Source organism: Agelaius tricolor, unplaced genomic scaffold (assembly GCF_023055355.1).
Source record: "Agelaius tricolor isolate 1412-34295 unplaced genomic scaffold, bAgeTri1.0.p SCAF_9, whole genome shotgun sequence".
Taxonomy (NCBI): Eukaryota; Metazoa; Chordata; class Aves; order Passeriformes; family Icteridae; genus Agelaius; species Agelaius tricolor.
The window spans coordinates 29,642,925-29,657,572 of NW_027269269.1; the positions used below are offsets into that span (position 1 = coordinate 29,642,925).

The window sequence follows — 14,648 nt, forward strand, 5'->3', positions numbered from 1 at the left end:
TCAGCTGGAAATAAAAGCTTGATATGTTCTATTCCTTTGATTTTTCTTCAAAACAAAGTATGTAACTGTGTAATTTTTTCTCCACCTCTGAAGGGATACGTAAGTAAACAAGAACTCTTAACTAAGTTGCATAGATGTCCAGACCCAAAGAGGACTACTCAGTACTGTACTTTTAGAAAAAGAAGCCTTCAAGTAGCATGATAGATCTAATTTTAAACACCTACTTTCTCAAATGATACCAGAGATTTGTCAGTTTGAGTTCATTGTGCAATACTTGGTTTTACACTTGTCAACTAGACACCAAAGGTAAACTATTCAAAACTACTCAGTGTCATAAAATATACTTATTCCCAGTCCTACCTGTTTCCATGTATAGTTTTTTTTTTATACATCAGAAATGTTTAGGCTTCTATTGTCATATCTTCTCATAAATTGTGATTCTTGTACGACACATCAACTGCAAGGTAACTAAATAACCACATACTGAAAAATGGAAAGCAATCGCTGTTAGGATACTTATTTCTATAGTTTATCATTCAGGACTACTCTGTCCCAGCAACTGAAACAAAACAAGCAGAAGCCCAGATACTTATTCTATAGCTTTTCTAGATGTTTCAGTCATGGATTAAGAAGTATCTGGTTAATAAATCCATAACTACAAGGGGGCATTGACATCTCATCTCTCACAGTGCAAAACAGTTTTACCATTTTCAGTTTGGAAAATAGATTATCCAAAGTAGGGTTTTGGAATTCTTTTTGGTTTAATTTTTTGTTTTGTGGAAGTGTAATTTCTATATGCAGTCATCTTATCCCAGGACCATTCATTGCGCCACATGAGTGTGATTTTTAATTACTTTCTCTGCCCACAGTGGTGGTGGAGGCCATAAGAGGCAGCTGGGAGAACATTAGAGAAGCTGCTAGACACACTCAGTAGAAACCTTATGCTCTATTTAGGCCAAATTAAAAAGATAGTGAGGACAATGCTTTGTGTGGAAAAGGAAGCCATCAATCCCCTAACGTGCAAAAGCAAGACCTACTTCCACAGTGTGAGAGTTCCATCTAAAGCAACATTATGGTGTGAATTATACTTGAGTATTAAAGACAGGATGGCTGAAGTGTGGAAGATAGATGGGCAGTTGTTCAAAAGGTTTCAACTAATTTGCCCATCTGTGCTTGCCCTTTTACAGACTCATGACCACCACTCATTTAACCCAGCTTATTCAACCTTCACCTTACATTCAACATAGGCATACCAGAAATCTCTTGCTGCTCTGGTCCTTATAATTTTTTTACAGAAAATGAACATAATATAGCATCCAGACATGAGCATTAAATCCTACTGCATCAAGTTTCGAGGCCAAAAAGCTGCTTCTTGGTCTTCCTGTACTTCATAAACCTTTTTCAATTGCTTCTGTTGGTTTTAAAACTAATTTTCTGCGCACACTGGGCACAGGTCTGGATGATGTTGGCATGATTGCAACACACACAGGATTATTTCCTCCCGACATTAAATTCACTGATTCCTTGGCAATAGCACGACACTGGAAACTGTCATTTCCTTCATTGCATCTGACATGTACTTGATTAACTTCTTTCCAAAACAGTATTTCAAGTTTTTATTTTCTCTCACCTTGAAACCAGGAGCTTTATCTTTCTGTGTACTTTATCCTGTATGCTAATTAATACTTAACTATTAAGTTATTAAGGTTTTCTTGTTTTAATAGTTTGGGGGGGAGGCAGTTTGCTTCTTTGTTTTAAGGCCGTTAAGTTCACTAATTTGCCATCTACTTGATACTTTTTCTTGGCCCTGAGTATTCTGTAGTACCCAATTATCTATACTGCCTGACATACATAATCTTTTAATTTCTAATTGGAAGACTTTCTGCATTAGAGTGTCTAGGATCTAATTCATGACCTATGCCTTTGACACTCCTTTCTACAATTTATTCCTCACTTGTAGCATTGGGAAGAGCTAGGCTGCAAAGGAACAAGACCTACTTTATCAATACCCATGATAAGAAATCCAATTTAGCAAGACAGAGTTAAACCAAACCAGGTATTTTAAATAGTCATGGGCAGCACTCAAGTTAGTCACATAAAAATTATATCAGCTCTGCAAGCTACCCAGCAACAAGCCCTTTCTTCTGCCCTGAGACACCAGTTTGCCTCATTTGGTCAACATCATGGGATCTTGGGGAAACCAACAGCTTGACACAAAAATTATTTGCCATTTTTTGCAAAGTTTAACAACTTAAGTTTGGCAAACCAAAGTTTCAGAAAAGTTCAATATATCTGTTTGACCCTAAAAGCATTTCCACTGTCTTAACCTCTTCTTTTACAGTGCATTTCCTTAAGACGACATGAAGCACTAAAAGCAAACTGGGAGTGGGCAAAGTCACCAAACATGGCTCATCTGTTAAACTTGGGGCACACAAGAAGTTTTAAATATGGTCTTAAGTGATCAGTGTGCTGTGGCAAAACACAGGGCATTTTATGTTGCAGTTATTTCTTTCTTCCATTTGTCTTCAGTGTGTCCACTTTATAGTGTAAAAGCATCTAGTACATGATTAAGTATATCCGCTACACAGGGGAAGGAAACAAAATTCTTTGCTGAATAAGAACAGACAGGGACTAGGAAAAAAGGCAGTCCTGCTTCAACTGGAAACAGCCTCAGCCTTAGGACAGGAACTTTTTCCCTTACTTAAGGAAGAGTTTTTTAGACCAGTGGGAGAATGCAGCCAATGTATCATTGAAGATTATTTTAAGTTACATCAAGATTTAAATTACAGCAATTTGCATGCCTTAAGATTCTGATGAGCTTGGAATTGCTGAGTTCAGGCCAGCAAAGTTCACTATTTATTAATTTACAAACATATTCTGAACATCATTACTTCCCCAGTATTTTGACAGTTTAAGCCTACAAGTCAGTGTAGCAAAGAGTTTCTAAAAGGACAGAAAATACACAGCTGAGGCCATAGAACTTAAGTCCAACAGAGGGTTGGCTACCTAGTGGTACATGCAAGTGAAGCTGCTGGTAACTAGGATGGAAAAGCATCTTTGCAAATAACAGCTGGGTTTTGCCATTTAGAGAGTCCTGACAGACTTACAGCAATTGGCAATCATCTACATCAAAGATGAAAAAAGCTATGATCAGAACCACTGTATGCCTGACTAATACTTCTTTGCCTATTTCAAATGCAATTTTTCATAACGTATATTCAATGAAACAAGTTGTGGTCCTTCTACTCTTCCAAATGTAGAATAATAAGCACATGAAACATAGATGTGCTTTCCAAGTTCTTCCAGAAACCTGATATTATGAGTGCAAAATGGACACAATAACTAATGTTACCTGAAAAAAAAAACAATCTTAGAAAGAGGAACTGACTAGAAAAGGCGAGGGGAGGTAGTAAGAAATTCCCACAGCTTACTGGTAAAGCGCAATAGCTGAAACCTGAAGTGAAGAGACTGCTACAATAGCCACACACATAGCCACTTGCAGTACTGATGGAAGTCAGGTGAAAAAGAGAACCATAAGACCACATGCTTTGTGCATCACACAGAATTTTGGTTAAGTTACTGGTTTCAAATTGGATTAAGCCAGTTACTTTAATGCATTTATTTTGCCCCACCTTGTGGTGAAAACCAGTTTACATACGGTGCTACAGCCCTCTGATTAATCCCATTGAATATTCTACTACTATGAAAAGCTGGTATCAAAGACCAAGAGATGATCCTAAAAAGCACATCTGCTTGCAGAAATAGTCATTCATAACCATCTCAGCTACAGAAAATATCATTTTACTCCTGGCAAGAGATACAGAAGTACCTTACACTAGTACAAGAAGAATACTCTTGTAAGGAGAGGGCAACTTAATAAGAGGCTTTCAAGTTTCAGGGTAATCATTTTACCTTACACTGCAGTAACACGTGAGTTACTTGCACTTCAGCACTAATTCCTTATGACAGCAATACACAGCCCTCAACAAGAGGGAGAAAGTTAGTGTAAACAAACTCTCAAGTCTATCAAAGTTTCACATTATGACTATCCACAGTCAAGAGCTTAAATTGACTCTTTCTTCCCACAACTCCCAGCAGTCATCTAGACAGTTTTGCTTTACATTTATATTGTGCAAAGAACAAGTTTGCATCACCAGACCTAAGCAGCTATATTAAAATATCATGTTAGCAGCATATTTATAAAATCATAGAATTGCATTGGAAGGGACTTTTTAAAGGTCATCCAGTCCAATCCCCTTGCAATAAGCAGGGGCACCTTGAACTACACCAGGCTGCTGCAAAGTCCCATCCAAATGTTTCCAGGCATGGGGCATTGACCCTTACTAGGAGCTCTCTAACCTCATTACAGATGATGGACTATTTCACTGAGACAAACAAGGTTTAGAAATACCTGCTTTTTCTGAAGACCGGTGATTACCCACTACAAACTGAGGGCATTTAGCCAAGGCAGTAGCTAAACCCAAGTCCAGCAGCTTCCCAGCACATATACACAAGTCCCTGGTATCAGCATTGTCTGTCAAAGCTCTAAAACACTGCTAATACAAACTGAATGTTTGTTTTCAGCATAATTCCTAAATAGGAACTCATTTATTTTTAATAACTAGACAGTCAAATAACAAGTTCTAAAGGAGCAAGAACAAAAAGAAGTCTCCTCTATGACATTAGTAAAAATTGCACACCTGTAATCAAAGTCCAGCAAACACATATTTTACATTTTCTTTAGGTTAAATGGTAAAATTCAACTTATTTGTAAGTTATTTGCAGAATTTTGCTTTCAAAAAGAAGCTGACTTACCTAATACTGTTACAGTTGTTGATGACTGTGTATTTCCAAGCGGGAATGTAACTGCCTTGCAAACATATTCTCCTGCATCAGAAAAGCTTACATTTTTTAAGATGATTGTTGCATCAGTAAGTGAGTAGTTTTTAAATGCCACTCTTCCTTGGTACTCTCCTTGAACAGATATTCCATATTCAGGGTGATGAACAGCAATAGTCTGTGAACTTTTACCATATATCTTCTCCCAAGAAACTTGTGTTATTGTTTCGTTGACATCAATTATGCATTTCAGTGCAACCTTCTTCCCCCAAACTGCTGTCACATGTGGATCAACAACTGGTCCAGCTAAGGCACCTAAAAACAAAGCAAGTGTTAGTTGCTACACAAGTAAGTTATGTTGCTTGGTTTTCACAGTAAGCCTTCTTCCATAATTAGCTTACCTTTTTAGAAGAGAATTCCTGCTTTTTTTCTGATTAACTGATTCACAATAGTGTGGAAATACTACAGAAACACATTTCAAGCAAAAACACCAAACCTAGGCACAGATCAATCATTTTTCAGAGGATACTACCACTAATACACAACTTCATATAAAAACAACCTGACAATTGTATAACTGGGCTAACAGTCTTTTGGGAATTTAACTGGATATGAACATTCTGTGAATTCAGATTTACCAAAAAAACAAGACATGGTACTTTGGTACTTTTTAGCAGTCTGATTACTGATCTAGAGCATCAAGCAAAAACTTAAGTTAAACTACTGCACTTACATGTTTCTCCTTAAACAATCTTTATCAAGTCATATCTTTTATAAGTAGAAATAAGTGAAACTTCTAGCACTTACCATACCAGTAAATACTTAAACCGCAAAGCAACAATTAAAAAAAGAAACAAAAAAGCCCCTATCAAAATCCCACAAACCACTCCATGTTTACAGTGACAGTCACTCAAAGACCTCAACTTGAGCTTTCCTACCCTACCTCCTAATGAAGACATTTACCATCATACATATGTAATTCTTCTGCTTCAGTGCAGTGGTATGTCTTCACACAAGACCTTGTCTCAGACAGTAAATATGCAAGAGTAGGCATAGGCAAGTGCTTGCTTAGGATTCAACATATTTCTGCTTAATACCTAAAATGTCTTCCACAGTAGCAACTACATTCTAAGCTCAGCATTTTACACCATCCTCCTTTCAAAAAAGGAAACCCACTAGGATAAAGCAGTTCAGTATACCACAGGTTCACAATTTCTTTTGCCAACAGATGCTCCAGCAACTTGACTCATTAGTTCTCTTGGAGCAAACTGACCTGATGAAAAAGAACCAAAGTCTTAGTCCACAGTGTATTTCTTTTTTCTGAGCTCAGATTTTAACAGAGCTATTTCAAATGCTCTGATTCTCTCTTCAGATACCAAGTCAGTACTCAAGCTGTAACTAAAGAAGTTCACTGATGAAGCAAAAAGTCAAGTATAAATTTTATTAGCCCCATTCTCATACGCATGAAGAAGTCATCCATCTTGAGACATGAGCTAGCTGCCTTTTCACTCACCAAGCTCAAACAAAAGGCAAGCCATGTGTTCAGGAAATCAGTCCTTAAAAGCCTTTGTCTACAAATCCATTGTTACAAGCTTTCTCCCTCCCACTGATTGATTTTTCATTGTTCAAACTATTTCTCAGTCAATGAAGTCACCCAAAAAAGTGATTTAGCTATGGATTTCTTCAGTATAAAACTACTGACTAACATCAACAGTATGAACACCTTAAGCTACACAAATAAGTCAAACTAAGCCAAAAATTCAGACCAATATTGTTGATACATCAGTAGGTAAGTGGGGCTGGTGAAGGGACAAAAAATAACAAGAAAAGTAAAAAAAACCCCATAACACATTTCAAATAGAGACTATCTGCCATGACAAGTAGTGCAAGAACATTCTGTCTATTCTCCTCATGCCTTTTATCTAACACATTAATGTAACAGACACTGGAAAGAGGGCAGCTATTTGCAAACTGGGATGCACAGAGTTCTGTCCAAAATTCATCTCCACTTGCCATTGCTACATTTAAACATAAGGTGGAATGTTCCTTAAAAAGTATTTGATTATTGCTTTTTACCTTATAAATAAATTCACAAGTTACATTTGTGAAATGTATTTCAGAATGTATTGGATATAAATACTCTGTAATTTAAGCAAAGAAAAACACTTTCATTCAGGAATCTGCTTTCTGCAACAGTTAAATCTACTGTATCTTAACCTATACTTTATCATAGTGATTAGCTGTATATAACCCCAAACAGCTTAGTACAGAAAAACCCCACAAGTGAACTTACAAAAACTGTTCACACTTCTGCAGAAGGTAACAAACTAAACTGAAAAAATATCCCAGTTAACAGAACACATGAGCTCTTTTGCTTCCTTTTACTTTTTTTTTTGACAACTCTGCTCCCAGTTATTGGAGGCTTTAGCTACATAAAGATGACCATTGTACATTTAGAAAGTCAATACTCAACAATTTTCCCACCAAGGAATATTTCTAACAGCTCATTTGTGCTATGAGAACATTGTGTTCTCATATGAATGACATGAATATTTTCAGAAGTCAAACTTTTTCATTGCTGCTATTTTCAAGATTTACAGACTGAACTGAGCAGGACCTATATATATTTATAGACATAAACATACTTGCAGGCATAGAATGTTGATCAGTTAGATCTTTTTTTCTTCCCCTTCTCCAGCAAGGGAGGTAGAAAGCTAACATATCACTACTCCAAATTTTACATTTTTACATTTATCTCATCTTCTGACACATAGTCAGACCCAAAAGACCAAAAAAAACCAAACCAACAAACAAACAAACTTATCTTCACAAATTATTTAACTTGAACTTACATACAGCTCATAAAACAGTATATAGACTCCAAAATGTTTAAAGTGCTAGAAATAGCTTAAATCTGATGTGCCAATGCCACATATTTGATTTGGAACAGTATCTCCATCCAGTTATTATTTAACTAGCTGCAGTTGCAGAGCAATCAAGCTAATAGTTCAAACTAGCAAGCTAATTACCATGCAGATATTCAGGGCTCTCCAAGGCTCAGGATGCTCAAGATAAGTATTTCCTTTGACATAAAGACTTCCACTCGAGAGTCAGTATTCTGCTCACAGATTGTAATTGAATAACGAGCTACATGTCTCCCCCAAAATAACACACTTAGAGGCTCATAATGCACAAGGTTCTGAAGAACAAGCCACTTCAAGACCACACTATTCAGGTCCTTAACTGATCCAAATTTAGGACACACAGGCACATAGAATATGCATTTACTGTTTTAATGAGGCCTGGCCCTCCTCCTCTTGAAATCTGACCTTGTCTGCCTCACGTTCACAATATTGAAGTCTGTCATTCTCAACAAAACTTCTGGATACACTTTGTACTTACTTAGTAATCAAGATATTTTGTAAATTTTCAAGGTAAACACAGCATCATGAGGTTTTCTTACTTTTTTCTTTATATTTGCCCAAGCTTTTAGAGATCTGCCTTCCCTTTCCTTTTTGCTTCCTTGGAATACATAAAATTGTACTGTTTCACACGGAGCCTGATGAGATTGCCAACTCAAGCACTTTATCATGATTCAATTTCAGCTAAATCCCTATGCACTAACTGATTTTTGATCACAGTGATCCAATGCCATGCTTGGCAATAAAGTCAAAAATACTACCTGAAACAGCAAGGCAATGACTCTACTCATGCAACTTGACAGAATGTTTAAAGAGTAAACAAAACAAAAAGATCCCTTAGGCTCACTTGCAGCATTAAAAGCCACAGAACTAGGTGCTATCAAATACTGACCATGATAATATTTTCAACATCAATTCTGAATTAAGTTTCTACTACTAACTGAAAAAAAGATACTGAGGAATTATGACAACCTTCATAACACAACAAAGTATTCATGATTTGGAATGACAGAATACTTATCACATTTGCAGGCTTGTTATTTGTTGCAATAAACAGCAGATTTAGATTTTCTATATGAAGCAGCCATGCACAAGTCTAATTATAAAAGCAATGTATTTTTCTACCCACTTAACAGCACCCTTCTGGCAAGACAGGGTGACCATACTGACCATTTCTGGCCACGGATTTTCCATAACCTGCCGACTACTTCCACAAGACAAAGCCAAACTACAGAAGAGCATAAAACTTAATTTTTCCCCTCTATCAGCAAGTTATTCAGCTCATGGGTATACATGGCCTTAGCACAAACTAGTGGCAGGGAACTCAGAAGAGGTCCAATCACAAATGGAGCAAAACAACAACATTATTCCATTTTGCAGACAGCAAGTTGCTATGTCAGCAGAACACTCTGACAGTCAGGCTAAGCATTATTGTTTGGCCAGTTGAATTTCAGCTGATATCAAAAAGCTTATTCTTGCAGTCCTCCTCCTCCTGTGTCAGCACTCATCAGGTACCTAAGAGACCCCTACCTTCAAAAACTCAATTGTTCTCTTCCCGATTTAACCTTCTGAATTAGCTCAGCCAATCACAAGAGGCAATGCAACCCAGGCAATGAGCAGAGCTCCACAAATCCAGTGGCATTTTCAGATTTGTTTAACTGGAAAAACAAATCACTTAAAGACACTGCAGAAAACAAGCTGAAACCTCAACTTAAGGCTTTATAAAAATATATGCCTAAATGACTGGGAAGAAGTCAGTGTGTCTTTTGAGCACCAGGGCATGACCAAATTACTGTGTCAAAAAAAAGATCAGAACCAAGGAATGGAAGAGATTCAAGATTAAGTAGTACAAAATGCCTCAACATCAGCTTCCAATTAGAAGTGCTAACCAAGTATGTAGGAAAAAACTGCACTTAAATCAAAGAGAAAGTATTATAACCTAGTGTTACTTTCACCTAAGGATCTGCTTTATTGCAATCCCTGCTTGGAGCGTCAATCAGTTTTTTGAGGACAAGTGAGCTGAGATCAGGAACAGCACGAGATTAGCTTCTATAAGCATTGCATTTACAGGACTCAGCTCAAGTTCCTTTTTTTTTTGTACAGAACTTGCCTTATTTTTTTAAAGAAGAAAACCGGGAATGTATTACTTCCATCTCAGGGAGCAAAACTTAAAACCTTGTTCCATGTTAAGCATACAGTATAATAGGCATACAGAAGCCTACCAGAATGCAAAAAGTTTCAGTGAAATGACACATAGCAATTTGATAGTCTGAAGCCAAGACTACTGAAGGCTCTCAGGCTCTCTCAGGTTGCTTTTTCATTTTACTGAAGGTCAAGGGATTCTTGAATCTTGAACTTTACCTAATACCAACAGGAAACTAAAAACATGATGCAGTACATGCAAATCCACCACTTGCAAATGGTTAACTTCTGAATGTTAACTTCCTATGCCTGCAAACGGCCCAAAACAGGTTCAAGTCTTGAGCTTGAGCAGCTCTCCTCTAGGTGACTATAGCCTGACTTCTTACAAAAACCATAGAAAGGGGAATATAACTTCTAGTTGAAAATTATAAAATAAAGTTGCACAAAGCTGTATCTTTTCCAAGCAACCGAAAATTCAAAGAGACTGGCAATGAGAAGTGTGTGAAGAGGTCAGTCTCGATTTCAGTGCAGTCTCAAAAGTTAGCTGTTGCTGAAGGGTTTTACTAACATCAAGCTCCAGATTGATGGATTCTCAGTTAAGTGCTATCACAGGATGTTCTGCAGAATTCTGAAACACTTTGAACCACCATCTGGCTGCTCCTAAAAGTACAGCTGACAAGTACAGCCAGGAGGCTTGTCTTACTCTGCTCCTTCATTCCCTGCAGCTGATGGAAGAGACTCTCAGTTATCTCCCTCTAGTTGCTGCATCAACATGTGTATCTACATAGAGGGATAAAGGAATAGAAATAATTGTTGGGAAAGCCACAGCTACCATTCATAAGATAGCATCCAGAGCCCAGAGAGAGGACTCCCACTGCCTGTTAAAAGGCCAGGTAATGCAATACTGGACAAAGAACTGTCATCCTAGCACAAAGGAGTTAAAGATGACAACATATGCAAACCTCTTCAGCTCCACAATAAACAATTATCTACAAGACTGACATTTGCAACACAGAAAGCAAAGAAAGAGATTTCAAAGAGACACTTTACTCCAATGCAACACAAAGTCAAAGAAAAAGTAGTTACAACTTAAGAGTTTAACATTAGCTTGAGCCCAACTCATAGAGTCAGGAGTTGGAGCTTCAGAAAAACTCTGCCCCTGGAGTCAGGGTTGGCTGTTACCCACCATTCTTATTTCAGAATGCCATTTTCACATGTGAACCAGCGCTTCTGTTCTAGTTTATCTCCATGTAAGACAGCACTTGTGCCCCTGCATACTCTGCTTACCACCATGCTGCACAGACCTTTAGTATCAAGCAGCAGGACAATCTAAGACACTAGAGGAAGTTAAAAAGTAATGTTAGGCTCACGATTCAAATGGAGTTGGGAAGGACACTCTTAGAAAGCCAATTTTATAAGGTCAAAACTTTGTAAACATTCTTAGTGAGTAGTTTGATTTAAAGGCCCATGAACTTTAAAACTTTGTGTGGAATTTTGACTTAGACGATATTAACATCAATGTCCATTTTACATGTTCTTACATTATAATCATTTATACATATTAACACACAGCAAATTAAGACATACATGTTTATCCTGACACTAAACTTTCAGATGTTTTAAAATATGTTGAACTAATAAGTAGGGCAGGCTATGAAGCAGCTGGAAGTTTTTCTGTAATTATTATTTCCAACTCTGTTTCACCAAGTCTTCCAATCCTATCTCCTTTAAAAGGAATAAGCAGGACAATGAGGTACTAGTTTTCCAATAAATAGGCCAGGCTCAAAAGCAGGACTGGAGGAAGACATCTCATTTCAAGTCCCACTCCCTCAAAAAACTAGTAGTAAGAGTAAACAAGTAGTTCTAAAGTTATCCATATACACACCACTACTGCTTAACCACCACAAAATGCTTCACACCCCCATTTAAATACATTCAAATCCCTAAGTATCAGAGCAATAAGTATAAATACACAGAAGAGATTGAAACAAGCAGTCCTTAATGTAACTCAAACATCTTACTGGAAAGTTTGTTAAAGAGTTCCAGACGATCTTAGAAATCTTCTGAAACACAAAAGATGAGTCAATAGTTCTGACAAACTGATTTGGTGAGAAAGGCTGAAGTCCTCCTGTGTGGCATCTAGTTTAAACACATAACCAAAATATTTAACAGAAGATTCGAGGTCAAAAGGAGAATTGTACATCTGAATCTTGGTGGAGCTGATGACTAATGCATTATACACAAAGAAACAAGTGAAGCTACACTTAACAAACCTTTCCCAGTCAGGCAGAAAAATACCTTCAAGCTGCAGCGGGTCCAAATTAGACTAGCAGCCATCAGGAACAGTAACACATCAAGAATGTTAAATAACTGGTTAGAGAGCAAAGTGTGTTCTGAAAGCTACAGCAAGTGCATGGTGATTATATACCAAGAATTGAAAGTGACACTATAGAATATGCTAATATAGAAGTATACGCTCTAGCCAACATCAGTGAGGCTCCATCTGGAGTTGTTCAGCTTGAACAGCACACATCATATATTAGCGATCTAGAGAGTCTGAAAGCAAAGTGCACTCAAAGGCCCAGAAAACATGACCTACAGGAAAGGACTGGAAGAGCCCATTATTATTCTTATAAAAGGTAACCCGATAAAGGTCCAAAAGAACTTACACTGCAAAAAAGAGAATGCCTGTGGAGATTAGGAAGAAGATGAACTAGTAAAGCAGTAAAAAAAGAACAAAAACAGAAGGAAAAAAAACCCCAAGCAACCAAGCCCATTGAAATAAAGAAATCCTTTGATGTTACAGAATATGAATTCCTCAAATAAACACCCTGGCCAAAATGACAAACCTCCACACCCTTTACTTTAGAAAGGTTTGATATTTAGTAATTAAAAAAAAAAAAAATCATCAAACTAACCTAAGATGATCCTGCACATGATCAAGGATTTTATTTGCTTTGTTATTATAAGATTAACAGTTATTTTTACTGAAGTAATAAACTAGTCCTCCTTAAAATTCTTGTTAGCCAATATGACACACATGCTGAAGGACTTAATCACAATTTCTCACTTCAGGAACTTGGAACATTCCATCCCATATACTTCTACCACTTGTTCTAGCATGATCGTTGGGGTCATCCAGATCTTGCTACTGCGAGAAGACTTCAAAATGCACTCCTTTTACAAGTCTCATTCCCAGTACTCTTCCCAGAAACCTGCTGTCTCTTCAACTGTGTTTAAGACTATCCTCCACCTGCTTTGCAAATCAAGAAACCAACCAAGATATACATGAACAAAATAGGGAAAACACAAAATAGAAATTAACACTGACAGTATCTAGAATGGCAAAATCATTTCATTTTTAATGTTCAGTAAGTAGAACTTCAAATACATTACGAAACAGAATGCCAGTACTTTCTGCTAACACATAATTACTTAGAGCGCTTTCAGATACTTTTCTCATGCTCAGGTCAGCTTGCATTTGGTTTAACTCGAACATTGCAAGTTGATAAAATAGCTACTTTCCTATCGAACGTATTTCTCATTTCCTTCTATTTGTATCCTTTAGTTACTTTTTTCAATAAAGGTTCTCCTCTTCATCAGAGGGACAGCCAGCTCACAGCAGGTGACCAGTCTCCTCCATGAGTAATGTTTTTTTATTCTGATCCACAAGCAGATATTAATCTTTTGTCATGTCTTTTGTTAAAAGCTTTTAACTCTTCAAAATTTTAGGTTTGTTGTATATTTAACTCCCCATGAAATCTGTTAGCCTCATTTTGTCCTCAGCTGAGTCACTGTGGCATCCACAAATCACTCCTTACAAAGAAGTCTTATTCCCAGCAACAAGTAAGATTTAGGAGAAATGACAGCCTTCAGCTTTGAGAAAACTTAACTCATTCTCAGCATGTTTAATAATAAGTCAAGTTATAACCTTATGCTTAAATATAACTCTAATGTTGCTTGCTTAAAATTTATTTTAAAGCTCAATCTCTTAATTTATTTTCAGGGCTGTGAGTTCAAGATTATGAAAGAAATTCCATTCTGGAGATCTACAGGAACACCTAATCACAGTTTTAGTCAGCTAGTGCTTCAACTTTTCTGATTTCTATATATAAACTGCCTCTCATGATACATACAATGACATTACACAAAAATTGTCACTTTCTGAACATCAGTTTATTTTTAAAAGGTTTCAATTCTAGTATACTCTTCAGAGCTAAGAAATTTCAAAGCTGGCATTATTACACTTCAAGTTCAAAGAGGATGCCAATACAACATCATGACAGAGGACATGCTTCCCAACAGTGCACTGCCTAGTTCAGACCTTGTACAGGCAGCCCCTTCAAACCAGACCTCTGGCAAACCTCACAGAACTGACCACCACATACTCAAGGCCTTCTTTGCAATTATACAAATATTTAATATTTATAATAATTCATACACAAAGTTTAATACTCTCCTCCACAAAGGATGCCTCATGGGCATCACTGAACAACCATCTATACTCCAGCTTGCTTAACTATTCAATCCCTCAGTTTCTTAAGGTACTTCAAAATTCTGTAACTCATCTTTATTCCAATTTGCTATGAGTAACTAGCACTTATATATAATTAGGGCACCTCATACTCCAAGAAATGCAACAGACACAATCCTACTGTCCTCCAGCATCACCTAAAACTATAGCTTCCAGCACACAAATCCTTCCAGAAAAAACTTCCCAGACCACAGTGACTGCTAAATCTGGTC

At 37.1% G+C, this 14,648-nt stretch overlaps 1 protein-coding gene across 3 annotated transcripts in view; it reads right to left on the reverse strand.

The window, feature by feature from the left end:
- NECTIN3 (nectin cell adhesion molecule 3) overlaps nt 1-14,648 on the reverse strand; it is a 61,595-nt gene that overhangs the window by 32,625 nt on the left and 14,322 nt on the right. For all 3 annotated transcript variants that reach the window (XM_071433457.1, XM_071433458.1, XM_071433459.1), the window contains exon 2: nt 4,816-5,154. In XM_071433457.1, coding sequence (XP_071289558.1) covers nt 4,816-5,154 — 339 coding nt within the window. The remainder of the gene's footprint in view (nt 1-4,815; nt 5,155-14,648) is intronic.